The sequence below is a fragment of the Hibiscus syriacus genome, unplaced genomic scaffold (genome assembly GCF_006381635.1).
Source record: "Hibiscus syriacus cultivar Baekdansim isolate YM2019G1 unplaced genomic scaffold, ASM638163v2 tig00110503_pilon, whole genome shotgun sequence".
Lineage (NCBI taxonomy): Eukaryota > Viridiplantae > Streptophyta > Magnoliopsida > Malvales > Malvaceae > Hibiscus > Hibiscus syriacus.
The window spans coordinates 7,374,104-7,400,714 of NW_024062764.1; the positions used below are offsets into that span (position 1 = coordinate 7,374,104).

General features: G+C 34.1%; 2 protein-coding genes and 1 pseudogene across 2 annotated transcripts; 2 read left to right on the forward strand and 1 right to left on the reverse strand.

Moving 5' to 3' along the window:
* Positions 1-13,569: 13,569 nt before the first annotated feature.
* Positions 13,570-15,860, forward strand: LOC120129539 (translin-like). The gene is made up of 7 exons (XM_039147005.1): positions 13,570-13,991; positions 14,076-14,172; positions 14,274-14,389; positions 14,480-14,524; positions 14,981-15,006; positions 15,299-15,434; positions 15,530-15,860. Exons 1-7 carry the CDS (start codon positions 13,622-13,624, stop codon positions 15,637-15,639), a joined length of 900 nt encoding a protein of 299 aa, XP_039002936.1. The 5' UTR covers positions 13,570-13,621; the 3' UTR covers positions 15,640-15,860.
* A 3,856-nt stretch (positions 15,861-19,716) lies between these two features.
* LOC120129812 (auxin-responsive protein SAUR50-like) lies at positions 19,717-20,073 on the forward strand. The gene has a single exon (XM_039147219.1). It carries the CDS (start codon positions 19,720-19,722, stop codon positions 20,071-20,073), a length of 354 nt encoding a protein of 117 aa, XP_039003150.1. The 5' UTR covers positions 19,717-19,719.
* Positions 20,074-22,015: 1,942 nt separating this feature from the next.
* On the reverse strand, positions 22,016-23,603 carry LOC120129585 (annotated as a pseudogene).
* Positions 23,604-26,611: the final 3,008 nt, after the last annotated feature.

A 26,611-nucleotide genomic window follows, 5' to 3' on the forward strand; every position in this document is an offset into this window, starting at 1 on the left:
TACCTCCCCTCTTCTATAAATCTTGACCGTTCGATTGTTTTTCACCTGGGTCCACTTATTATCGTGTGAACAGAAAATAATGATGTTTTTGGAAATCTTTTTCTTTTGAATTCGTAATCTTCCAGTATCTGCCAGCTCAAGCTTAATTTCAAAGCAGTTAAAAAAAAAGAGCTTAATTTCAAAGCAAATGGCAATCCTTTTTTGGGTTATTGTTTTTATTTTGAAACAAAAGGAAAAGCAAGAATCTTGTAGGAATTTATTTCAGTGTGAATGTGTGATACGAAAGGAAACTCTCTTCCGAAGATCGAAGGGAATGTTAACCCAACCCAATGAAAATTAGCAGTCGAAGAGATTTCCTAGGCGTTTTAAAAAAATGAAAAAGGGTTAAAGGGGAAAATGCAAACTTGTGACGTTTGTAAACACAAACGCCACTAAAGTATGAGTTTTTAGCGGCGTTTGTAAATAAAAACACCACTAAAGTACGAGTCTTTAACTGCGTTTGTAAACACAAACGCCACTAAAGTACGAGTTTTTAGCGGCGTTGGTAAATAAAAATGCTACTAAAGTACGAGTCTTTAGTGGCGTTTGTATAAAAATGCCACTAAAGTACGAGTCTATAGCGGCGTTACAAACGCCGCTAAAGTACTACTCTATTGCGGAGTTTGTTGAAAAAAGGCCACTATAGATGAACCTACTGCGGCATTTGTTTAAAAACACCACTAAAGTACTACTTTGTTGCGGCGTTTATTAAAAAACACCACTATAGATGACCCTCTTGCGGCGTTTGTAAAAAAACGCCGCTAAAGTACTATTCTATTGCGACGTTTGTTAAAAAACACCACATAGATGACCCTATTGTTGCTTTTATATAAAACGCTACTAAAGTTGTCATTTTGTAGCGTTTGGAATGTAAACGTCGCTATATGTTTAAAGTTAGTGGTGTTTTCTCTCAAAACGGCGTTGTAGAACAATTTTACTGTAGTGTGTCTGACTGTATCAAAATATGAAACTCACAATGGTAGGATAATGATGGTCTTGATTCTAGGATCATACATATAGTTATCACAATGAATAATGTTGTGATTGTTACATAATAATTTAATAAATCATACTCGTAGAGGACTAATCTAATATGTCATTATTGTTATTCAAACTCACAATAATACTTGATTAAGAACCTTTAAAAATAATCATATTATTCTCGTGAATTTATTATAATTAAATTTATTTATATACACATAATAATAATTGAAAAATACAAATAATACCTAATAACTAAAGTAAAAACATATATGTCATTATAATTATTTCATTGATTAATTTATGGATATATTTTTACATGTATAGACGAATAACAATTTTATATTTTGACGAGTATTTCAAGAATCTAACTTTTTTTTAACTACCATCAAATGATTTCGACATATATAACTATAAATTTAACTTAAATGTAGAAAGTAGATCTATTCTATTGATGGTAAATGATGATCAACGTTCATAGGAAGTCATGAACCGCTTTGGTTACCCATTCAAATGAAGCATCTCAGCTTGAAATAAGAAATCAAATCAATCTTTGGTAAGGCAAAGAAAAAAAATCAATTAATCAACAGTAATAGTGGACTTCATATTTAAGTGAATAATTACGTGTATAAATCTTGCAGATATAACTATTCAAATTTAAAATTTCTAGATAGAATATCATTCTTGTTTTTACCTATGAGATCGTTTGAGATAAATTTAACTGTGAATGATATGATGAAGTGAGAGCGCCCCCATGCAATCAAAGAAGTGAGAGAAACAACGTAATGTGATGGAACACAGCAACCCCACAAGGGAATGATCGTCTGCTAAATCGATTATGAATGGCCAATCTGCTTGTTTTTGGTGCATCATAATGAGAAAAAAAAGGAAGTGATTACAGTGAGTTTATCCCACAGGCAAATACTGGGAATGGGCCTTGCCACGTAATGTGGGGAAAAGGAAGTGTAGAGATGGTACAACAAGGAAGATTGCCAGATCTCTTTGATCATCAATAATTTAAAAGCAAAGAGACCCATCATTTTTGAAAAGGATAACACGTCACTTACCATTTCAGATTGTACACTCTGACCCTAGCTGCTGTCTTCTCTGCGACACCTCACCTGATTTCATCTCCCTCCCTGTACTCTATACTTCTTTTATACCCTTTTATTCTGCTGTGCTAGCCAAGGATTTATGCTGTTGTAATCGTATTTTCGGTTGCGTTACGTTTATCGTAATTACAGACATAACGGATGTTATTACGATAATTATGAATATCATGATCGTACAATAACTATATTGCAAAATAGTGAAAAATAGTGTTATAGTATTACAATCTAAAAAAAATTCGTTTCAATAATAAAGTTAAAAAAATGTGAAATTAAAATAGAACCTGTAATCTGATGAAATTGAATATGTAGAAGAAAAGTTTTGTTGAGGTCTGAATGAACAGTTTCCTTAAGACATATTCGTCTTCTCCTCGGTGCTTTGAGTAATGTTGGACATCGGTCTCCCAGGATACAACAACAAACGTTCACAACAGTAAGCACAACAGGAGTGAACAATCGAACACAATCTTTGTCTTTATCTAACATCGAAAAATGACTTTTGAAGAATCGAAGAATTGAAAGGAAAGTACTTGAAAGAAAATAGTAAAAGTTGTGTGTTGAAATGTGTCACAACTTAGCCTTTATATAGGGAGAGGATTGAAAGGTTAAGACCTTTATTGAAAGGTTAAGACCTTTATTGAAAGGTTAAGACAAGACCTTTAGAGTGAAACGAAATAACTATTTTCATGAAAAGACTTAATTATTTTTCATGAATAGTCATGATTCAATCAATTCATTTATATTTTTCCTACAATCCCCCACATGAATGAATTTGATTGTTTAAAACATTGACTCGATGTGGTGATAGATTCTACGTTCGATATTTGCATAGGATAGGTAGGCGTCCCCCTTTGAACCTTCCCTTGTGAAAATATGTTTACCTTACTGGCTGTCCAGTAGACGTGATGTCCTTGAATTGTCCTACCGTTTGTGTAAGCGATGACATACCTCACACAAATATCTTACTGACAAGAGTTTGGTTCTCATGGTTATGTCCATATAGCCGTGGACATCTCCTGGTTTTGTAAGAGCTTAGAGAACTATGCCCCAATAGTCTCTTTGAAGCGGCTCCACTTCACTCTCACATAGGTGACTTATGTTGTTCGGTTCAATGAAACACATATTGGTCATTAAAATCATTGCTTAACCTTATCCACATTTTAGTCACTGTTTTAATCATAGGAATGAGCTTGGGGATAAAACCCCCACAGTGACCTCACCAGGTCTATGCAAGTAGGATGTCCCATTGAACCTAGATCTTGGGATCTCCAGTCAACTAGGTTGGGTTTTCCTTCACATAGAGCCTTAACAATTCATGGGCTTTAGTCCTATTCCTCTTGATGTTTTATCAACTTGATCTCGATTCAACCCTTTGGTTAGCAGATCCGCAATGTTATCTTTTGATCTTACAAAATCAATAGAAATAACTCCAGTTGAGATCAGTTGTGTAATGGTATTGTGTCGATGTCGCATGTATCTCGACTTACCATTATACATTACATTTTGTGCTCTACCAATTGTTGCTTGGTTATCACAATATATACATATTTTGGGTACAGGCTTTGGCCATTCAAGAATATCCTCCAAAAAATTTCGTTACCATTCTGCCTCTTCTCCAGTTTTGTCCAAGGCTACAAACTCATATTCCATCGTGGATCTGGTTATAATTGTTTGTCTTGAGGATTTCCATGACACAGCTCCTCCCAATGTGAAAATATAACCACTTGTGCCTTTGGTATCTTGAATATCAGATATCCAACTGGCATCAGAGAATCCTTCTAACACACCAGGATCTCTAGAATAATGCAATCCATAGTTTCGAGTATATCTAAGATATCTCAATACCCTTACAATTGCTTTCCAGTGTTTCTCCCCTGGATTGCTTGTAAATCTGCTTAAACTGCTTACAGTGAAAGAAATATCAGGTCTAGTGCAACTCATAAGGTACATTAGACTGCCTATGATCCTTGCATATTCCACTTGATTAACACTTTCACCTTTATTTTTAGATAGATGTTGACTTGTATCTACCGGAGTTTTGGCTACACCAGAATCATCCTTGCCAAAATTTTCAAGAATCTTGTCTACATAGTGTGACTGAGTCAATATGAGACCTTCAGATGACCTTTTGATTTGGATGCCCAAAATCATGTCAGCAAGTCCCATGTATTTCATGTCAAATTTTGAATTTAACATATTTTTGGTACGTTTTATCATTTCATTGTTACTTCCAATAATGCGAATATCGTCAACATAGAGGCATAGGATTGCATATCCATCAACAATGATTTTGACATACACACATTTGTCACACTCATTTATTTTAAATCCATTTGATATCATAACACTATCAAATTTTGTATGACATTGCTTTGATGCTTACTTAAGTCCATATAATGACTTTACCAACTTACATACTTTCTTTTCTTATCCTGGAGCTACATAACCCTCAGGTTGTTCTATGTAAATTTCCTCATCAAGGTCTCCATTAAGAAAAGTTGTCTTAACATCCATTTGATGTACTTCTAAATTCCGTAAAGCGGCAATTGCAAGTATCATTCTTATAGAAGTTATTCTTGATACGGGTGAATATGTATCAAAGTAATCAAGACCTTCCTTTTGTCGGTACCCTTTAATAACCAATCTGGCCTTGTACTTATCAATTGTTCCATCTGCTTTCATTTTTCATTTGAAAATCCATTTAGAATTTAATGGTTTAATTCCATGAAGAAGATCCATTACTTCCCACGTATGATTTTGCATGATTGAATCAATTTCACTTTTGATGGCATCTTTCCAAAAATTACTTTGAGATGAATGTATAGCTTCGCTATAAGTTACAGGTTCAGTCTCTAGCATATAGGTTAGAAAATCCGATCCAAAGGATTTTTCTACTCGTGTCCTTTTACTTCTTCTTGGCTCTATCTTGACTTCAACCACTTGTTGGTAGTCTTGACTATTTTCATTAATAGTTTCTAAAGTTTGTTTCCTTGAACTTAAGCCAACTTCTCTAATTTTACAAGGAAATATATTTTCAAAGAATGAGGCATTTTTAGATTCTAATACCGTATTCTTGTGAATTTCTGGATTCTTTGATTCATGCACAAGAAATCGATATGCATTGTTGTGGTGAGCATAACCAATGAAAATACAATCCACTGTTTTAGGACCTATTTTCATTTGCTTTGAAAAATGAGTCATTACTTTTGCAAGACACCCCCACACTTTCAAGTAATTGTAGGAGGGTTTCTTGCCTGTCCACAACTCATATGGTGTATTATCTTTTTTCTTGCGAGGCACCTTATTTAAAAGGTAATTTGATGATAAGACAGCTTCCCCCTCATGTTTTGTGACAACCCAGAACTTCCTAGCATAGCGTTCATCATTTCCTTTAATGTTTGATTTTTCCGCTCTGCTGCTCCATTCGATTGAGGAGAGTATGGTGGTGTTACCTTATGAATAATACCATGTTGTGCACAATATTGACCAAATGGTTTAACATGTTCACCACCACGATCACTTCTCACCCTCTTAATCATTTTGTTAAGTTGGGTTTCAACTTCTTGCTTATAGAGAATAAATTTTTCTATAGCTTCATATTTTCTTTTAAGCAAATATACATAGCAATATTTTGTACTATCATCAATGAAGGTAATAAAATATTTATTCCCTCCTCTAGTTTGAACAAATTTTAAGTCACAAACATCACTGTGTATTAGATCAAGAGGTTATGTATTTCTTTCAACGGGTTTAAATAAAGACCTTGTTAGTTTAGCTTCAACACATGTTTCACATTTATGATTATAATTAATGTGAAATGGAGGAATATGTTCTAAGTTAATTAATCTACGTAAAGTATCATAATTAACATGTCCGAGTCTACCATGCCATAAATTTAATGGCTCAATCATATAAACAGAAGAAGAAGAACATTCTTATTTATATTTTTAGCTTTTACAGAGATAGTATTGAGTTTCCACATATTGTTCAATATATATCCACTTCCCACAAATATTCTCCCTTTTGATAAAACTAACTTCTGGGATTCAAACATCATCCTAAAGCCATGTATACTTAGGAAGGTCCCAGAGATGAGGTTCTTTCGTATGTCAGGCACATACAATACGTTTTGAAGTTTCAACTCTTTGCCAGAAGTCATCTTTAAAATTACAGTGCCTTTCCCCTTGATCTTGGAAGTTGCAGCATTGCCCATATAGAGCTTTTCTCCTTTCTCACAAGAAACCAACTCTGCAAAGGAGTCATTGTCACAACAAATATGACGTGTGGCACCAGTATCAAGCCACCATTCTCTTGAATTTGAATCAACCATGTTAACTTCAGAGACCACAGTACATAGGTCGAGTTCAGATACTTCCTTGGAAATTTTTGTCACAACATTAGCCTATTTTGTTCTGGACCTTTTTGGAAGTCTACATTCGGATGACATGTGTCCCGTCTTATTGCAATTAAAGCATTTCCCTTGGAATTTTTGCTTCTTAGAAACACCGCCTTTTGGTCCTAGTTTAGACTCAATTTGAGCTTGCTTTCTTTTCTTGAAGTCCTTTTTGACTTCCACCATATTTGTCTTGGCAATGTTATGATTGATTGTTTTGTTTAGCCTTTTAGCCGCACATCGATTGTATTCTTCAATCCGAAGTCTCACAATCAGATCTTCCACTGTCATTTCTTTTCTCTTATGCTTAAGATAATTCTTAAAGTCATTCCAAGCATAAGGAAGTTTTTCAATAATGGCTGCCACCTGAAAGGATTCACTTATAATCATCCATTCTACGAGAATACCATGAATGATCAGTTGGAATTCTTGCACCTGATTCACAACAGTTTTAGAATCAACCATTACAAAGTTTAAGAATTTGGCAACTAAGAATTTCTTAGCACCAGTATCTTCAGTTTTGTATTTATGGTCCAATGATTCCCATAGTTCCTTAGCCATTTTCTTTACGTTGTATACTTCATAAAGTGCATCAGATAAACCATTCAAGATGTAGTTACGGCATAGGAAATCAAAGTGCTTCCATGCTTCGGTAATGTTGAACGCGGTTGCAGCATCCACTTTATCCTCTCTAATAGTAGGAGGATTATCCTTCAAAAATTTGGCCAGATTCAATGTCGTCAAATAAAACAACATTTTCTGTTGCCATGTTTTGAAATTCTCTCCATTGAATTTCCCAAGCTTTTCATTATGACTCATGGTCATAGGTAACGTTTGGCTCGCAGCCTGATTCTGTGTAGCGACAATCGCATTAGATTGTGAATTGGATGAAGTATCAGACATTTTTCTATAATCGGAATCAAAACCTAAATAATAAATATAATATGAAACGAAATATATATTTACCTAAATATATTACCACAATAATCTGTATGAGTTTAGATTGAACTACAACACAAGGAATCTGTCTTAAGATTGTTGCAAAATATTGAAAAATAGTGTTGTAGTATTACAATCTAAAAAAAAATCGTTTCAATAATAAAGTTTAAAAAATATGAAATTAAAATAGAACTTGTAATCGGATGAAATTGAATATGTAGAAGAAGAGTTTTGTTGAGGTCTGAATGAGCAGTTTCCTTAAGACAGATTCGTCTTCTCATCGGTACTTTGAGTAACGTTGGACGTCAGTCTCCCAGGATATAACAACAAATGTTCACAACAGTAAGCACAACCGTAGTGAACAATCGAACACAACCTTTGTCTTTATCTATCACCGGAAAATGACTTTTGAAGAATCGGAGAATTGAAAGGAAAGTACTTGAAAGAAAATAGTAAAAGTTGTGTGTTGAAATGTGTCACAACTTAACCTTTATATAGGGAGAGGATTGAAAGGTTAAGACCTTTATTGAAAGATTAAGACCTTTAAATAAAATGACTTAATCATTTGATTAAAAATCATAACCTTTTAATCAAAATGTTATCATGGAAAGACATGACCTTTAGAGTGAAATGAAATAATTATTTTCATGAAAAGACTTAATTATTTTTCATGAATAGTCATGATTTAATCAATTCATTTATATTTTTCCTACAAACTATTCCAGAAAACACATTTACTGCTATTATTAATTTTGAATTGGCATTGATATAATAAGTTTTCTACATATATATACATGGATACTCGTACAATATTTATACGATGGATTTGATTGAATTCGTCCAAAACCCGGCTGAGATCAGCAAAGACTGTGGAACTCCACTGGTAGCGATTAACAAACTGTCTTTCAAGATGGGGTGTCCTGTTATATAACTGATGTTTTGTAATTGCTTAGATAACTGCAAATATTAAAATATAGTTTCAGCCCAAATTAAGTGATTTCAATCATTAAATAATGATTATTGTTATTTTTAAAGGTTTTAGATTCGAGCATGTGGTTAATAAAAGAATTTAAAAGTTTATTATTAAATGATTGAGAGTTTTTCAAACAGATATTACTTTTATAATCACCCTAAATTAATAAAATAAAAGAAATATAGTAAAGTTTATATAGTATAAAATAGTTATAACTCGATAAAAATAAATAAATATTTTTAAATAAATAAAATTGTATAATATTCGTTCATAGGCTAACTTTATATTCTCTCTCTCCTTTTCACACGCACACAAAATAAGCTATATAGCCATAGTTCTCACCCCATAAATAATTAGTTTTGTTATCAAAAACAAGAATCCTTTGCCCATATATATTTAGTATTTTCTTTCCTGAATTTGTTCCTTTACTATTTCTTCTTCCCAACAGTCACCGACCATTGATGTAGTGTTCTTTTTTATGTATAATCTTCAGGTTTTCAAGCTTGTAGATGTATAGTAGATCAGTTAGATCTAGATGCACAAAAGCCATCATGCACTTTAAGATCTTCAATTGTAATTGGTATGTAAATTTGCAGTAAAAGCAAGCGTTTTTTAGGTTTAATTGTAAGCAGTTTTGTTTGATTGAATTAGGGTTTTCTGGCTAGGGTAATTTTAATTCTCTTCTAGATCACTAAGTCTATCCCATGCAGCCTTTTATATATCACAGTTAGTTTGGCTGCTGCAAACCGCTTTTATTCAAGGAATTGATGATGTTCCAAATCCCTTAGAAAAGTTTTTTTAACGATCTGGGCGATTATAATATAGTATTTGTTCAGAACGTTCTTAATCAATTGATAAACGCACACATATACCGATCGTGAAAACAATATGGAAGAGCAGTCGTTGTTTGCAAATGTAGCATCATCAAGATTCACATGCAACGTGACACACACATATACATGTATGTATATAGTTTTGGCCTGAGAATCTTGATGATGCTGCATTGGCAATGAATGGCTATGGAAGAACATGGCACGGTTCATTGATTTATGTTGTTTTCAGCTGAATGTGATTTTGAATGGCAGATGGATGTGAAAAGACAGCAAGCTTATCATGAAGATCAGATTCGTTGCACCTGCAAATTTCAGTTGGTGGTCCTTTTCTCTTCAGTTGTCAATCATGCTGTTCCCTGTTTTATCATTCCAAGGGGTTAATTGGTTATTCCAAGTGAGTAATCAGATGATTTTGTTTTAACCACATCCAAATCCCAACACTTATTCATAATCTGCTTGTTTAATAGTACAAATACATCCACTTTGCAGATGAAGTGATTTCTTTTTCCACATCCAAATCTCATTGGAAGCTTGGACTGATTTTTTTTTTCAGGCATAATCTTTTTTCCTTCATTATTCTTTATTATATGTCCATGCTATGCTTTTTTCCTCTAAATGCGTTTCATCTGATTAATTTTTCATACGGAATGAATGTGATAATCGTATGTAACATCCTAATTCGATTTGATCCATAAATCAAAGGAATAAAGCATTACATAAAATCATCGAAGTGACTAACACAAAATTTTTTTTAAATCACATCGTAATACTCATTGAGATGTCATCTTTTAATGATACATGAAAATATAAATATTTAAGTTTGCAAGAGTGGTGAGTTCCCAATACATCTCAAAATGACACATATCAAGTATTTCAAAAACAGAGTTACAACTCAAATACATGAAGGTCTACGAATAATACATGCCCTCTAAATAGACTCAAGACGTACTCTACTGCTTTGAATGAACTGGAATGCAAGTTGTGTGATAAGCTCCTTGAAGGTCCTCCTAAGCTCAGTGTCACGCTAATAACTATACTATACTACATGCGTTCATCAAATGGTCATGCTAGCAAATAAAGACATAAGTATACAAGTACGCCAAACACAAATGCTGAGGTAAGCATCATGGTGTCACATCCCTCTATCCTACCTATAGTACCCTCGGGTACCTAGGGTCAGATACAAAATATATGCTTCGAAAACGTACACCCGACCAACTTACTCCTCGTGATTAATTAGGGCATTTGCGTCCAACCAACAAGTGAAGTGATCTGACATTAACTGAGATATCCAGCTATTCTAAACAAACAAGACAAACGTCATACTTGCTAGAGTAACTCGGGTACCCTTGTTGTTTCCCGAACGTCACACAAAGATTAGTTTTATGACACTTACTTCATAAGCTTTCTCATGCTTTTAATGTAATTATTAGTTATTCTCACTTGTAAGTTTATTAGAGAAATATTGGTGGTCATAAACACCTTCCCGAACCCTTCTCTCAAAGTTAACACTTTTTCCCCAAAAATGTGAATGGTACCAATTCTAAAGCCTCTTAGTATCAATACTGATTTGACAGTATCGATACACTCCGTTGGTATTAATACCAGAATTACATGAGAAATGTTGACATGACACCACGTGAGATTGTATATTTCAAGGGACACACCTTCCAAGGTCCACACATCCCTCAAAGCATTTTAAAAAAAATATGTTTTACAATTTTTTTTTTTTAAAATAAAACTATATGGACTAACATAATAATTTAATATATATTGGTGGTCATAAACACCTTCCCGAACCCTTCTCTCAAAGTTAACACTTTTTCCCCAAAAATGTGAATGGTACCAATTCTAAAGCCTCTTAGTATCAATACTGATTTGACAGTATCGATACACTCCGTTGGTATTAATACCAGAATTACATGAGAAATGTTGACATGACACCACGTGAGATTGTATATTTCAAGGGACACACCTTCCAAGGTCCACACATCCCTCAAAGCATTTTAAAAAAAATATGTTTTACAATTTTTTTTTTAAAATAAAACTATATGGACTAACATAATAATTTAATATATATTGGTGGTCATAAACACCTTCCCGAACCCTTCTCTCAAAGTTAACACTTTTTCCCCAAAAATGTGAATGGTACCAATTCTAAAGCCTCTTAGTATCAATACTGATTTGACAGTATCGATACACTCCGTTGGTATTAATACCAGAATTACATGAGAAATGTTGACATGACACCACGTGAGAATGTATATTTCAAGGGACACACCTTCCAAGGTCCACATATCCCTCAAAGCATTTTAAAAAAAATATGTTTTACAATTTTTTTAAAAAAATAAAACTATATGGACTAACATAATAATTTAATATATATTAGTTATATGAGTTGAAGAGCTTGATGAGATTAACTTATATAGGCATATTGGAGTCTTTAGATTATGTTTCTTGACAATGTGTGATAAAAGCTAAAAGGTGTATTCCTTAACTTTTTTATCTTTATATCTAATGAATCTACTTATACACTATTGTTAAATTACATTAGATTAATATTTATTATTTAGGATGAGATATTTTTTATATGTATTAAGTTATGATATTAGTCCTTATAATTTTATTTTTTAAAGCATATTTTTTTTAAAATGCTTTGAGGGATGATGTGGACCTTGGAAGGCATGTCCTTTGAAACCCGCATTCTCACGTGGCACCATGTCAACTTTTCCCATAGAAAGCGCGCTTTATAATCCGTGCCTTCCGTATATGTCAATGGTTCAGCGAAGGTGCGGATGATGATCCGTGCCTTCCCTTACGTGGTGCCAGCTCGGACAGAACACACAAAGACACGGATAGATAATTAATAGGTATGAAGGTGATATTTCGGTAAAAACTCATGTTTTTAATATCTTCTGACGAGTAACTATAATATTCATGCCAGATAAAAAATAAATTCAACAAAACTGTATGAACGAAGAATAAATCATGCAAGCAATTTTGCCCGGCTGGCTTCTTTGTTGAGTTAACGTGGATCTTACCAACGCCCAGCTCCTGATCATCTTTCTGCTGATTATTGTATGATTTTATTAGTTTTAAGTTATATTTTAATATATTTTTATTTTTAGTTTTTCTTCAATATGACGGTTATGGATATTTTTAGACCTTTAATTTCTTTTTTGGGTTTTCTAATTAAGGGGAAATTAGTTATTTTCATTCACTTTTTATATTCTTTAAGTTTTTCTCCTTTGTATTTAGTGTTTGGAGACATCGGACTAATCTATTTTTGTGTGAAGTTATTTCAAATGTTCATGTTCTTGCTCTGTAGTCTATCACTGGTCAGTGACAAAACTAGGCTAAAATGAGAAAAAAAAAATTAAAAATATTTTAATAAATTAAATAAAAATATTTTTTAAAACAAATCAATTTATTTTTTGAAAATATTGTAATCCTTAAAAATAAATGGACAATCATTATTTATTTTCATCCACTTTTAAAAAATTCTTCATATAATTTTTAAATTTGACATTCCAAAATATTTTTTCATTTGACACCTTTAAATTAATTTTCTAACCCCATTCCTGTCATTGGTCGTCGTAGATCACTATTATATTTTATTTATAATTGTCATAAATATATTTATTCAACATGCATTGATGATTTCTTTGACAACTGAATGCATCATCCTACTTTCAAAATAATATATATATATATACTATGAGTTATATATTTAATTAATCAAAAAATATAATATATTTAAAAATAATATTATATGCATTATAAATAACATATCAATAAAATATTTTAACATTATAAACATGCATAATATTATCTAAATATTAACTAAAACTATTTAATAAATTTATTACACAATAATTAATTATCTAGTTAAAAACATACAATAAATAAACTAATATAATAAAACTCATTATTTCAAATATAATCTTACTTAATTTAATTAAAATTAACAATTATCTAAAATATTAATTTCCGTGATTTTAAGGAAAACACTATTATTAATAATATTTTTCCTGATGGAAATCACCCTAAATGAAACAACATAAAAACTCTGAATAAAAGTTCATAATGGTAATCTTTTAAGAAAAAAATTAAAAAATAAGAATATTTAAAAATTATTTTAAGATTTAAGTTATTTTTATAGTTATATAAAATCTGTTACGTTGTTATGATGAGTTCTACGTATATTATAACAAATTATTAAATTTAAAAATAATTTTTATATATTCTTATTTTTTTAATTTTCTTTTTCGTCCACAATATTTAACCAACGAAACCTACACCGCACCGCACAGGTAAAAAGGCATAAAGAAAAAATAGGGGGCAATTACAAATTATGAAATCAGCGTTTCGGAATACTCACTGCCTCACTCTCTCTCGCTACTCCTTAAACCCTAACCCCTCAATTCTTCACTTTGTTCCCTTCATTCCCTATTCTCGTTCGCTTCCTTCGCCCGTTTCTAGAAGCCTTCCCTCTCGTTCCCCACTCTGCCTTGCTCTCTTTTCCACTACCATGGCCGGCGGGGATTCCGAATCGCCGGTAACCTCTCCTTCTCTGGAGAAGCAGTTCGAGAAGTTCCGAGTCCAGCTAGAAGATTCTGGTAGCTTACGTGAACGCATTCGCGCCGTCGTTATGGAAGTTGAGTCGGCCACTCGACTCATGCAAGCTAGCCTCCTCCTCGTTCACCAATCTAAGCCAATTCCCCGTAACATTCTTCTTTCTATTCTCTTTTTTTTTTTTTAATTTATATGAATTTTTTAATATTGATTTGCAATTTTATGTATAATAGAGGTTTTAGAGAAGGCAAATGCTCAGATTAATGTTCTAAAGGATCTTTACAACAAACTTGCTGAAGTTGTTAGGGAATGCCCTGGACAGTATTACAGGTGAGATTGGCTTAAGATTTTGGTGAATTTCAAGTTTTATTTTATGCAGAATGTTTTTTGATATGTGTACTTTTTCCTCTAATGGTATTTGGTGTGTTTAGATATCATGGGGATTGGAGGAGTGAAACTCAAATGGTAGTTTCTTTGCTTGCCTTTATGCATTGGTTGGAAACAGGAAATCTGCTTATGCATACTGAAGCTGCGGTAACACTGGGATGTATGTTTCGATAATGAATATTTCTTCTGTTTGCGATTAATTTCTGTCTTTTCCAATGAATTTAATTGAGAAAATTGGTTGTTTTGGCAGTAAATGATTCAGATTTTGCTTTAGATCTGGAGGATTATCTTGTTGGTAAGAGTTGAAAGTTTCTTTCTTCGAAGATGTTGCTTAATTTTATCATCTAATGGGTATTTGATCTATAGTTTTTTAATCTTTCAAAGCTTCAGTTTTCTTTAACTAGCCTCAAGTATTCAATTATTGAATTGAAAGTAAATGTGGTTGACCACATAAGCAGGCAGGATGAAATTCCTTTTACATTCTAATGCCTTATTGTCTGTCTTGTAATAGTGATTGATACTTGTATAGTTGTCTTAAAATATTCTGAAAGTATTCAATCCTGGTTCCATTTATTGATGAACCAAATGAAGCATTCTTGGTTCTTCATTTTTCCCGGCTACTGTTATTCTTTGGTTTGTGTGTGGGTACAAGAAAAGTGACATGACATTTACTTGGCATCTGAATTTAGGGGTTATTATTTTTCTGACAATTGAGTTTACTGATCTGGGAATGTTTTTTCCCATCATGCAGGTATTTGTTTCATGTCAAATGAAATGGTAAGAACTATGTCAGCAACTTGCTGTCTCAGGCTTTCTGAACTGGAAAATGCTCTCTTGCTGCTCCATTCTTCACATGTTTTTTTAGTCTGGTTTTTGCTGTTTGGTGAAACTACAAATTACAGATAACTTGTTAGAATGTATGTGATAATTCCAAATGAAACATTATGTAAATTGAATAACTAGGGGCATGCAGCTCTCTGATGATGTAGTTGATGATTTGCTAATTTTCTACCATTAAAGTAATTGGAAAATGTGGTAACACAACACGCATTCTATTTCACTTTTCCAGCCAAGATATGTGGTGAACCAAGTGACTGCTGGTGACTATGATTGTCCAAGAAAGGTGTTGAGGTTCTTGACAGATCTTCATGCAGCCTTCCGGATGCTTAATCTCCGAAATGATTTCCTGCGCAAGAAGTTTGATAGTAAGCTTAATCTTCTTATTGTGCTCAGACAATCTGGTGTTTCAAGCAACCTCGTCATAGACCAAGTGTTTTTTAATGCCTTCTCATTACTGTAGGTATGAAGTATGACCTAAAACGAGTTGAAGAGGTCTATTATGACGTGAAGATTCGAGGCTTGGCAACCACTGGCGACTCTGTAGGTGATCAAGGAATCCTAAAGATATGATAGTTTGCAAAAGTGTTATGTAGAACTTTTAGATTCACTCTTTCATTTTCTCGACTACAATTTCTTAGGGTAGTTTTGATGCTTCACTGCGTGGTTTAAAGCCAAATTTTGGTACCTAAACAAGGAAAGAAGGCTAAATAAAAAGTTGTACCGAAAGCATATATGATTGTCGTAATCCTTTTCAAATTGTTTAGAAGTGCTTTCTGCGATTCCATCATAAATTGTTGCCTCTTTACTGCATTTTTGGGTCAGTCTTTATGGCTTATCTCGCAAAATGCAATATGTGATACACTTGCCTTTCATTGTTAAGCTTGGTATTCCACATATAATATTTGTTCCCCTGTCACATGAATTCATGATAATGCTCTCATCTTATTTTACCTTGTTTTTAGGCTCTATAAGTGGAAATGTAGGTTCCAGTTAGTACGTATATATATGTGTGTGTGTGTGTTCGTTTTATATGTTAGTATTCACTTTGATATGAACTAAACTGTTAATAAGTAATCAACTGAATCAACCTATGTTGTCTCGTATTCACTTGTTTTATTCTATATAATTATCAAATTCTTAGTAGTGCAATTATTATATTCTTATTTGAGTTTGGTGTCACCAAACTTAGTGACATCAGTTCGGTAGGTAAATATACAAAAATCATATTAAAAAGAAGGGTAAACTACGCACTTTGATTTTTATTTTTTTGAAAGTTTAGGTATTAAAACATACTAGAATTGTAAGTTGAGTTACTAAATGTGTAATTTATCCTAAAAAGAAACCAAATATGTTATAGGGTTATGTTAGCAATTTAATTTTAGGTAAAACACACTGGTGATCCCTTTTGGTTTTGGGTTTTTTTGGTTTGTCTTATTTTGCAACTCATTTTGAAAAAGTTGTTCCAGGCTGGTGTGTTACGTTAATAAAAATAATTAAATTTTAATTTGACCCCTAAACTTTACATAGAATAATCCTAAATTTTAGATATAATACTGATATAATTTAGATAAAATATCAATTTGACTTTTGAATTCATGTGAAGTTTCCTTATTGGCGAGTGTTTGATCTCAAAATTTTCATTTTACTCATTTATTACTTTCTAAGCACGAAAAATACCCTGTTCTCTACAAACTTGTATAACTTATAAACTCATTATAGAACACTAAATGGTCCAAAATGTATAGGAATTCGCGGTTTTGACATGAAATCCATAAAAGAATTTGTTGTAAGTTCCATGTCCATATTCGATGTAATTCTCGTTTAATGATAAAGGAAGACGTGAAAAAAGTATAATGTTGTATTGCAGGATGTGTAAATGTAGGTTCCAATTCTTATATATATATATATAAAAAGAGTATATCTAATGTGAAAAGCTTCCATTTTCAATCTTCAAAAATTGCTCACCGTGTTGCAGGGAACATATAATGCTGTATTGTAGGATGTGTAACAAGCCTCATCAACATATTACTGATCAAACCTTCCGTAATGAAACAGCATGCCCGTAATGTCGTAATTAAGGTTATAAACAAGTTGAGTTGAGCTCGAGTATCGTTGAACTCAACTCGAAAATTAAAATGAAGCTCAACTCGACTCAGAAAATCCAAGTCTAAAATCTTCAAGTTCGACTCGAACTCTAAATCATGAACTGAAGCTCGAAAAGTTTAAAATGAAAAAAAAATAAACTTGACTTGATTGAAATCTCGAACTCAAAATCAAACCTAAACATTAAATACATGAAAACTTTGTATTATCTTTTTTTTTTTAAATTAACACATAAATATTAATATTATTAATAATTTATTTTTAAAAATATAAAATATTGATATATTATATTTTCGAACATCTCGCAAGCTTTTCAATTCAAATATTAAGCAGCTTGTGTTAGCTCGTTAAAAATTCGAATCGAGCTTGAATCGAGTATTTATCAAACTTTGATCGAATCAATCTTAAGTAACCCACAATATATCTCGTCTTATTTACGGTTATAATCATAATGTTCTCCTCTTACATTAAGATGGTCATTAAACTTTTAATTTTTACTGCACTGTTGAAGGTGGTCTCTAGTTAGGCATTTCAACTTTGAACACAATCGCCGATACCCCCAATAGGTGGCCCAAAAGCATGCATCTTTAGCAACCATCATCAAGAGCCTTCGGCCAAGCCAAGCACGGGTTAAAGAGTTGGAAGGAGTCTGGAACAAGTTTGTAGAATTAAGAGCTGTTTTTTTATGAAACGGATATTTCATTCACATTTACGAAAATAAAATAAGTGAATTGAAAATTCTAAGATTCAACGGTTGTTAGCGACCGTGGTCAGCGGTGATGGAAACCGATGGTGATTAGTGAGAGTGATAGTGGTCTGCGGTGATAGAAACCGATGGTGATTAGTGAGAGTGATAAATGACAATCCACAATGAAAACCGATGGTGCTTATAACAATATTACGTCATTTTCCTCTTGTATTTGGTGATGGATGTTTTTGTATTTGGTGTACCGAACTGTCCATTTTTAATATATATAAAAGTAATAATCTAGACTCTTTTCCTCATTCCGCTATCTGATGGGATGTTTCGACATCTATCAAGTATAAAGAGATTGTTAACGAGACTTTCTTCGGGGGAAAATCTAAATTTTAAAGATTAAATTGATATTTTATCTAAAATGTAATTAAAAATTAATTGTTTTTATTAACATGTCACATCTTTAAGCTACACTCACTACATGTCTCGCCTAATAACAATTGTTAATATCAAGTAATCGATTTGTTATAAATCGTTGTTAACATTAGTAATCGTTTCAAAATGTAAATAAAATAGTGATAATTTAATCACTGCAGTTTACCAATAAAAACCTTTTGTAATACTACTTTTATTGTGTGATTTGAGTTGGTTATTAACCCATACATCTCATCTGCAATTGGGCGATATACTATCAAGAGAAGTAAAAAACCTGAAGAGAAAGGGAAAACAAAAGAAGCGTTGAAAAGAAAAATCTTTTCAACTTGTTGCTTCCAATTTGGAAGCATGGGAGAAGCCATGGAAGCTAGTTGAAGATGAATTTTAAAATGGCTTACCATATAAATAATAATATATTAAAAGAGAAGGCAAATGGAGACTGACCAGGCCAGATAAGAGAACAAGAAAGCAGGAGGAGCCGAGGCCTGAAAAGAAACTGAGGATCAACAGAGAAGAGATGTCCAATCAAATCATTGATTCATACGAGTGTGACCGCCATACCTGTTTAAGTCCACTCAAACTAGCTGTTTACCTATGCAAATTATATGTATATTACAAAAATTAACCATTAGATGCATGCACATACGTACAAGGGTGCAGACAGATAACACAAACTACGTGACCTCAATAATTTAGGTCCCAAGTTCGAACACCGCATATGCAGGAATATATGAATGTTTATTGTCAAATGATTGATAGTGTTTGAACATAATAGCCTAGAAGAGAGTATAAATAGTTCATGTATTATATTTCCTATGTTGCAACAGAGGCTATCATTAGATATGATTATATGAATCAATGGAAAGCTCCTTTCTAGTATCTTAGAAGTCTGGGTTTGAGGCAAGCATCATGTATATTTAATATTTTACGATATCCATTAATGCTAGCTACTACTACTACTAACAGTTGCATGTACATCAAGAAACTGTAAGTGGGGGAATCGCACTTTGCCAAAGAAGCTCATCCCATCCCTCTTTCATATCTTCTCTTTCCCACTCTCAAATCGTGGGGTCTTAACTTCGAAATATCACCGATCAAGCACCATCCTCTCTCCCTCTCTCTAGGTTCATGTCTGCCCTAAGAAGCATTAATTTCGTATAGCCTTTTCATATCATGAGATGCATGTTCGTACACTTTCGTATCAAGACACCAACTGCTATAAAAGGAAAGATATACCATCTGAATATTCATACATAAAAATCTACCAAGCCTCTTAGGCCTTAGCTACCATTATGTCAACAATTTAATGACACTGTCTCTAACTCTATTTCTTTCAGTTCCGCCACCCAAATCTGCATTTCAGAATATATGCAAGTTCTTTTTTCCTTCTGTCTATGTTGGCATATTACTAGGCAATGAAGGGGAAATTTGTAAAGGCATGCATTACCAAATGGAGGAAGATGGGGAGTAAAGTCATACCTTGTAGCAGTTGTGAATTCTGTTCCGAGTGGGCGAAGTCTCCTAGTTCAATGCATGAAGAGGGCTCAATCCCAAGCGATGTACCCAAAGGTCACTTAGTAGTATATGTTGGTGAAAACCATAAGAGATTTGTTATTAAACTCAACATGCTCAAGCACCCACTGTTCAAGGCATTGCTAGATCGAGCTCGGGATGAATATGATTTTACCACCGACTCCAAACTATGCATTCCTTGTGATGAAAGCCTCTTCATCGATGTTGTTCTCTGTGTTAGCTCTCCTCAAGATTGAATACTCTCCCTGGTGTCTAAATGAATTTATGCTGCAATATTGATTGATTCACAAGGTTTTTGTAACATAAATTCTGTAGTCTATAAATGTAACTCCATTGGAAAATATTGACTTCCAGTTTGCACTATTGTAAGTTCTGTTTCTAAGGGCCTCAACCGCTAAGCCAAGTGAAAGCTCTTGTGCCATAATAGAACCCAGTTAAACAAACGGATCAACACTGAACAAGAAGCCAGACTAGACCCTACCAGTTCTAGCCTTCACTTTACATGGAAACTTAAAACAATAATATCAGCAAATTAAGGAATAAAACATGTTACTAGGATTCGAGTGTAAGCATCATATATAAATGTCCAACACATGTATGTTCAATTTTTTCCAAGTTTTTATTTGCGGGACTTAAAAAATCCTACCTCTATCTGCGTGTCCAAATATGTTCTAGACATAAATGTCGAACATGAGTGTTTCAAACAAAATGAAGTGTCAGAACAATATAGTGTGGTATATAGAGCTGTAAGGTTAGGTTTATATAACTATCAAAGAAAACTGCCCCGGACAACAGAGATGCAAGTTCTTTAATCTCCTCGAGCCCATCTCAAGGGCAGTGTCCATCATGTTTACCTGTAAAAGTAAAGCATGCTTCATCTAGCATATGCACACAAAAAGCAGCAACTTATGAACAAGAATCCGACATTCATGGTTTGTCTAAAATAAATTATCAAACTGAGCTCTTGAAAATTTTTAGACGTTGAAAGTTTCTCTTAACAACAAACACCACAGAAAAGAGAAAGGGAAGTAAAGGCATGATTCCATAAGTATGCAGTAAACAAGTTTGGGGCATGACATAACTTGCCCTTATGCTCCACATGGAGTAAATGTATTTCAAAGGCCAAAACCTAAAATCTTCTTTTAACTAAATTGGCAAAGCGACCAGTTCATTCATGCTGCTCCCCAATAACAACAAACATTGGAATGACAAGATGCAGTTTGAGGATAATGATCATAATTAGTTGTCTTGCATCATTTTAGTGATTATCCCTAAACCCAGATATAGTTAAATATAAATTCACCAGGCCAACTTGTTAAACTTATGACACACTTCGCAAATTACTGACCATTACAAGTACTTTCCATAAACTTCAAGAAATAATTAACACAGTTATTTTCTTCAAAAAATGCAGAATCTTGACTTAAGTTAATCTAGATGCAGCAAGCTTTTGTCTTACATCTCATTTCCCCCATGTCAAAACGCAGAACATTTCAAGCTCAGATTTTCTGTCCTGATACCATGATCATCTACTATTTGCTACCATAGCACATCCCAATAATATGCCCATTACCGCATAAAACACAGACATCAGCATGCCTATCACTCAATTTCCACAACTACTTTTCTTCACTCCAATAAAATGGCAAACTCACAGCTAAAGTAAATTTATATGACACTTATGAATGCCCTTGTGCTCGCTTTCATGATTAAACTCATATTTCCTTCTCTTCAACAACCAACTTAACACTCATCGCATGTCTCATAAATAACCTTTGGTCAGTCTAATGATGGTTTCATTCCTAAAGCTCGCCAAGTTAACCGTGTAAGACAGCAGTAAGCACACTAAGAACAGTATCCAGCATTCGAAACTTAAGGCCTTTACTTTTTTTCCCATTGATAATTTAATGGACTGCAATAGAATACATGGCAGTCAACATCTCAAACAAATTTCTCCATCGGGTAAAAACAAGAAAAGACTCCTAGTGCAAATACAGAAATTCATATCATCACACATCCACAACGAGAGAACGAAAAAGACCAACGCCAAAAATATAACAGTTCAAGTATAACATCATCAACACTACTTGAAGCATGAGAAATCATTACCACTCTCATTGATACCAGCAAGGAACAAGTACTGCAAGGCAGTAAAAGACAATATATTGTAATAGAATATAAACATAGAAGCTTTGTTGTGGAAAATTTACACAAGTATTATATCGTTTTCCCTCATGATAAAAGTACATGATATGCACTGGCAGGTTTCTAAACAAAAATCTGGCAGTATTGCATCACTAGCACTACAAAACTAGGAAGACTCAAAGCCTTTGAAAATGTTCGCCACTATCTTGAGCTATCATCAGTGTCACAATAAAAAATCTAGCAGCAAAAGCAACTTTCACCCTTTTTTTTTCTCAATTGAGTTTCATCTAAGTCCATCAACCAAAGCCTCCAATTCTCTCCGTCCATACCTCCTACCCTCTGCATTAGCTTCCCTATACTTCACCACAAAGTAAAATATCAACCAAGCCATCATGAAATACACCTCCAGAGCTGCCTGAATAACTGTGGCGAAAAATTCTCCACCCATACGAGTCAACACCAATCTTGCTAATGATCCATTTAAGATAGCTTCATAACAATTTATCTGTATCCCTTGGTTCAAAAGTGTTGACATCAAATAACAACCTTCTTTAATAATTTCTCTCCCGCTTCTCCTTGAATCCACAATGGCAATCCAAGCAGCTAATGAGAGAAAATGAAACTAAAGTGTCCACAAGAAACCACGTAAACAAAAACCCTGAAATCTCCTTCTCATAACCCCTAATCCATGGTGACATAACTGAGAAAGGCATCAACTTTAACCTAATAAAAAGCTTAAAGAACGAGTAGTGGTCCTCAATCTCTCCGAAATACCATAATCCAATAAGCTGAGTCACGGCGTCTCTTACCGCCCATTTTATCAAAACGAACCCAGTGAGTTTTTCAAACCCATTTTAGAGCCATCCCAAAAAGCCCCAAAACAGGAAACAAATCTTCCAATCAGGTCATTAAAAATTGTGATGAAAAGAACACCAAAAACCAAAGAATAAATAGCCGTAAACCCTAGAATTACCCATCCAAACGCCGCCGAACAAAGAACAGCGCAGCAGCGTCATGGCGCCCCAATTCAAATCCTTTATAAACGAACTGAAAATCAACAATTCTTTCTTCTTGACGTTCGACTTCATTGTTTTCGTAGTCAAACGAAATCGTCTTAAATTTGACTCCGTATCGAACGATCTTCGGCAGTAGAATTCCGTTATCCGCAACGAAATTCGAAAACCCAGATTTAGTATCGAAATTTGAAAGGATCACCGGCGTGCCATTGAGGGGGCGATTAGAGAAAGAACTGAACGGGGAGCGGTGGCCGAGGTCATCTTCAGAAGATAAGGAGTCGTCGTCAAGAGTGCCGAGGCGTGTGAGGTGGAGGAAAGGACGGCGTGCGTTGCGACTGGTTGACTTGAAACGAGCGTTGGGGTGGGAAGGGTGGAGGTCGAGGCGGGTAAGGAGGGATTTGAAAGAAGGATCGTGGTCGATAAAGGAATTGAGGACAAAGGAGCCCGATTCAACTAAAGAACGGAAGGAGAGTAAGAGCAGAGAAAGGAAGATGAAAACGAAAGGGTGTGCGGTGAAATGCACGGCGGTCCTTTTGAGGATCTGGGATGTCGACCGTAGCTGCCCGAATCGGTGGTGATGGTGGTGGTCGGTCATGGCTGTTTCCTCTTTGAGGTTCAGAATTTTTACTTTTATTTTAAGAAAATTTAAATTTAGATGCTTGACATTATAATAAGGCCGATATTTACTTTCGGCCCAAACTTGGGCCACATGGAATCGAGAAAAGTAAAGTTATTTACGTAAAGTACACACATTGTCATCGATTATAAATTATTATTTTATTAAATCTCTCGAATATTAAAAATTATAAATTATTATTTTAACTATAAAATATCACTTTATTAAGTCTTTCAATTATTAAAAGTTATAAAATGATCATCCAACTATTCATTTGTTTTAAAGTAATCTTTTCTCATTAAAAAATTAGCGGTTGTCTAATCTAGACATTAGAATGATGAATGAGATATAAATAGTCATTTGAGATCATAGGATCAGATTTTATCATATCACAGTTAATATGTTAACGTTCAACTCAGAATATCGTCAAATTTTTAACGAAAAATGATGAGTTTGGAATATAATGAATAGTCGGGTGACCATTTTGTAACTTTCAATAATCAAGGGACTCAACAAGTAACTGTAACCCCCTAGACCCGGCCTATGCGTTTCGACTAAGTCTAGTGGATCACATTATGATTATTAAAGACATTTTCCGAAATCGTTATTCCATCAATATAAAATCACATTATAAATAACATGAAATTATAAACAAATTATACTATCAAAATCCAACTCGTAAATATAGTACCAATAAATAATAATTTAATTTAAAACATATCTTCAAATTCAAAATCACAATAAACCGAGCAGTAACAGCAAAAGAGTCATCATTATAAAATCCGATATTTAAAATAAGGTCCATGTCACCAAAATAAAGTCAACTTGCAAGATAAAAACATTACAATCTGATTTACTTCAAGAGATATGTTGATCCTCCAAGTGCTCGAACCGAGGTATCTAACCAACAATATCTGAAAGGGGGAAAACATTTTCAAAAGGTGAGCTAGGCTCAGTGTGTCCCAACATTTCCATAAAATGTCAATAGGTACAAATCATAGTCCAGTAATCTCACAAATTCGTAAAAGAGTTTAACTTTTGAAAATCATAGTTTAAACCCTTTTCTGGTACACCATCAGTAGTTCCCAAAATTATTTTCCATATAGCTTACTTTATGCACATAGCAAAAAGAAAGCCGACTTAAGGATAGGCTCTGAAGCTTTTATCCTTAAGCCCAAGTCAATAAGTCCATATAGCTTACCATAAGCACACAGCAAAGGAAAGCCGACCTAATGAAACATCTTGGGGCCCTCAAGAGTCACATTAGGCTCAGTTAGCTTGATCAGAGCTATTCCATCGTAATTCAATTCCAAAATTCAATTGCACCGTGACATAAATTCCATAAATCCAAAACATGGTAATCATATACCATTTCAAAACAAAAATTAGATAGCAGCCATATTCCATAAATTGTCACATTAAATTGGTGCATCCATAAAACAATAACCAATGAATTCGGTGTACCACATATTAAAACCAATAAAACAGTTCAATAATAAGTAGGGAACACACCTCGACAATAGATTCAAATAGCAAATCTACTGATTGTTGGTTTCACCACGCTCTGCTACAGTTTTCGAACGGGTGAATACTGGCACACGTGGTTTAACTGATCTAGAAGAGCTGGGTCGAGCTGTCGAACGATCCGAAGAGTCTCTTGTACCTTCAAACAATAATATTTATCAGTCCCAAATCCTATTTAATTGTTCAAAGCTAAACTTCTTAAGTATATAAGCATTTGTCGGGTTTGACTATCAATTTGAGGTATTTTGAGTCTGAATTTGGCCAAACGGATTGTGGAATCGGAATCAGGGCGTCGAAAAACATAAAGTATGACTTTTCGAAAATTCAAATTCTTGGTCAAAGTCAAAGTCAACCACTTTGACCATCGATTTGGAGACCTTTGGGTTCGAATTTGACAAAACGGACCACGGAAACGGATTTGGCACGTCAAAAACTATCAGGATAGGTATACTCGGAAAAGATTAACGATCGTTTAATAGCCGGTCAAAGCCGGTCAAAGTTCTGGTCAAAGGAGGTCAACAAACTGTTGAACATTTTACACAAATAGCATCATTTTTAAAATATTTACCAAAATAGCACCTATTTCAAATTAATTATCAGAATAGCACCAAAACAGAATTATTTACCAGAATAGCACCAAAACCGAATTATTTACCAGAATAACACCGGTCTACGGTCAACGATCGGGTCGGGTCAACGGGTCGGGTCAACGGGTCGGGTCGAGTAAACGGGTCGGGTCGTGAACGGTCAAACTCTTAAGAAAACCGGTTGAACCGGTCACTCACTCGCCCTACGGCGGCGCGCGTGGCGCGTGTGGTGTCCTCCGGGGCTCTAAAAATTACGGAAAAATTTCTAAAAATTATTTTGAGCGTTTTCGAGATACTTACAAAGCTCGGTTCAAATTTTTGAACGTCGGAGAGCTCGAATTCATCAAATCGGGAAGTTTGACCGGTTCACCTCCCCATGCGCCGCCGCCGCCGAAGAAAAAGGGGAACACCGGTGGACTCGGAACGGCACAAGGAACACGATGGTGCGGGAGGTGTCGTAAACGGAGCAACGATCAGCGGTGAATTTAAGATTTTCTCGGCGATAGAGCTAACAAAACCGTCGCTACTTTGACTGGAAATTCCCGACGTTTGGCCGCGTTTCGCTTAAATTAATTTGAAGGGGTTGTTCCTCGCTCGATGATGAACACAACGGTGGTTTCAAAACAACGATCGGAATTCGGACGGCGTCGGAATCGAGTTTGGAAATTGTGTGCGTGAGGAAGGATTTATGAAATTGATTTCTGTTTTTCAAAACAGAAATCACGCATATAACAATTGCCTACCGACACTCCAAGGTTAAATTCAGGGCTTGGTCCCTAAATTTTCTTTAACTTTAAAACAAGCTCCAAGTTTTAAAATCTTTCAATTCAGTCCCAAATTTTCGCCAAATTTTCACAATTAAACCCTCAAATTTCAATTAAATATT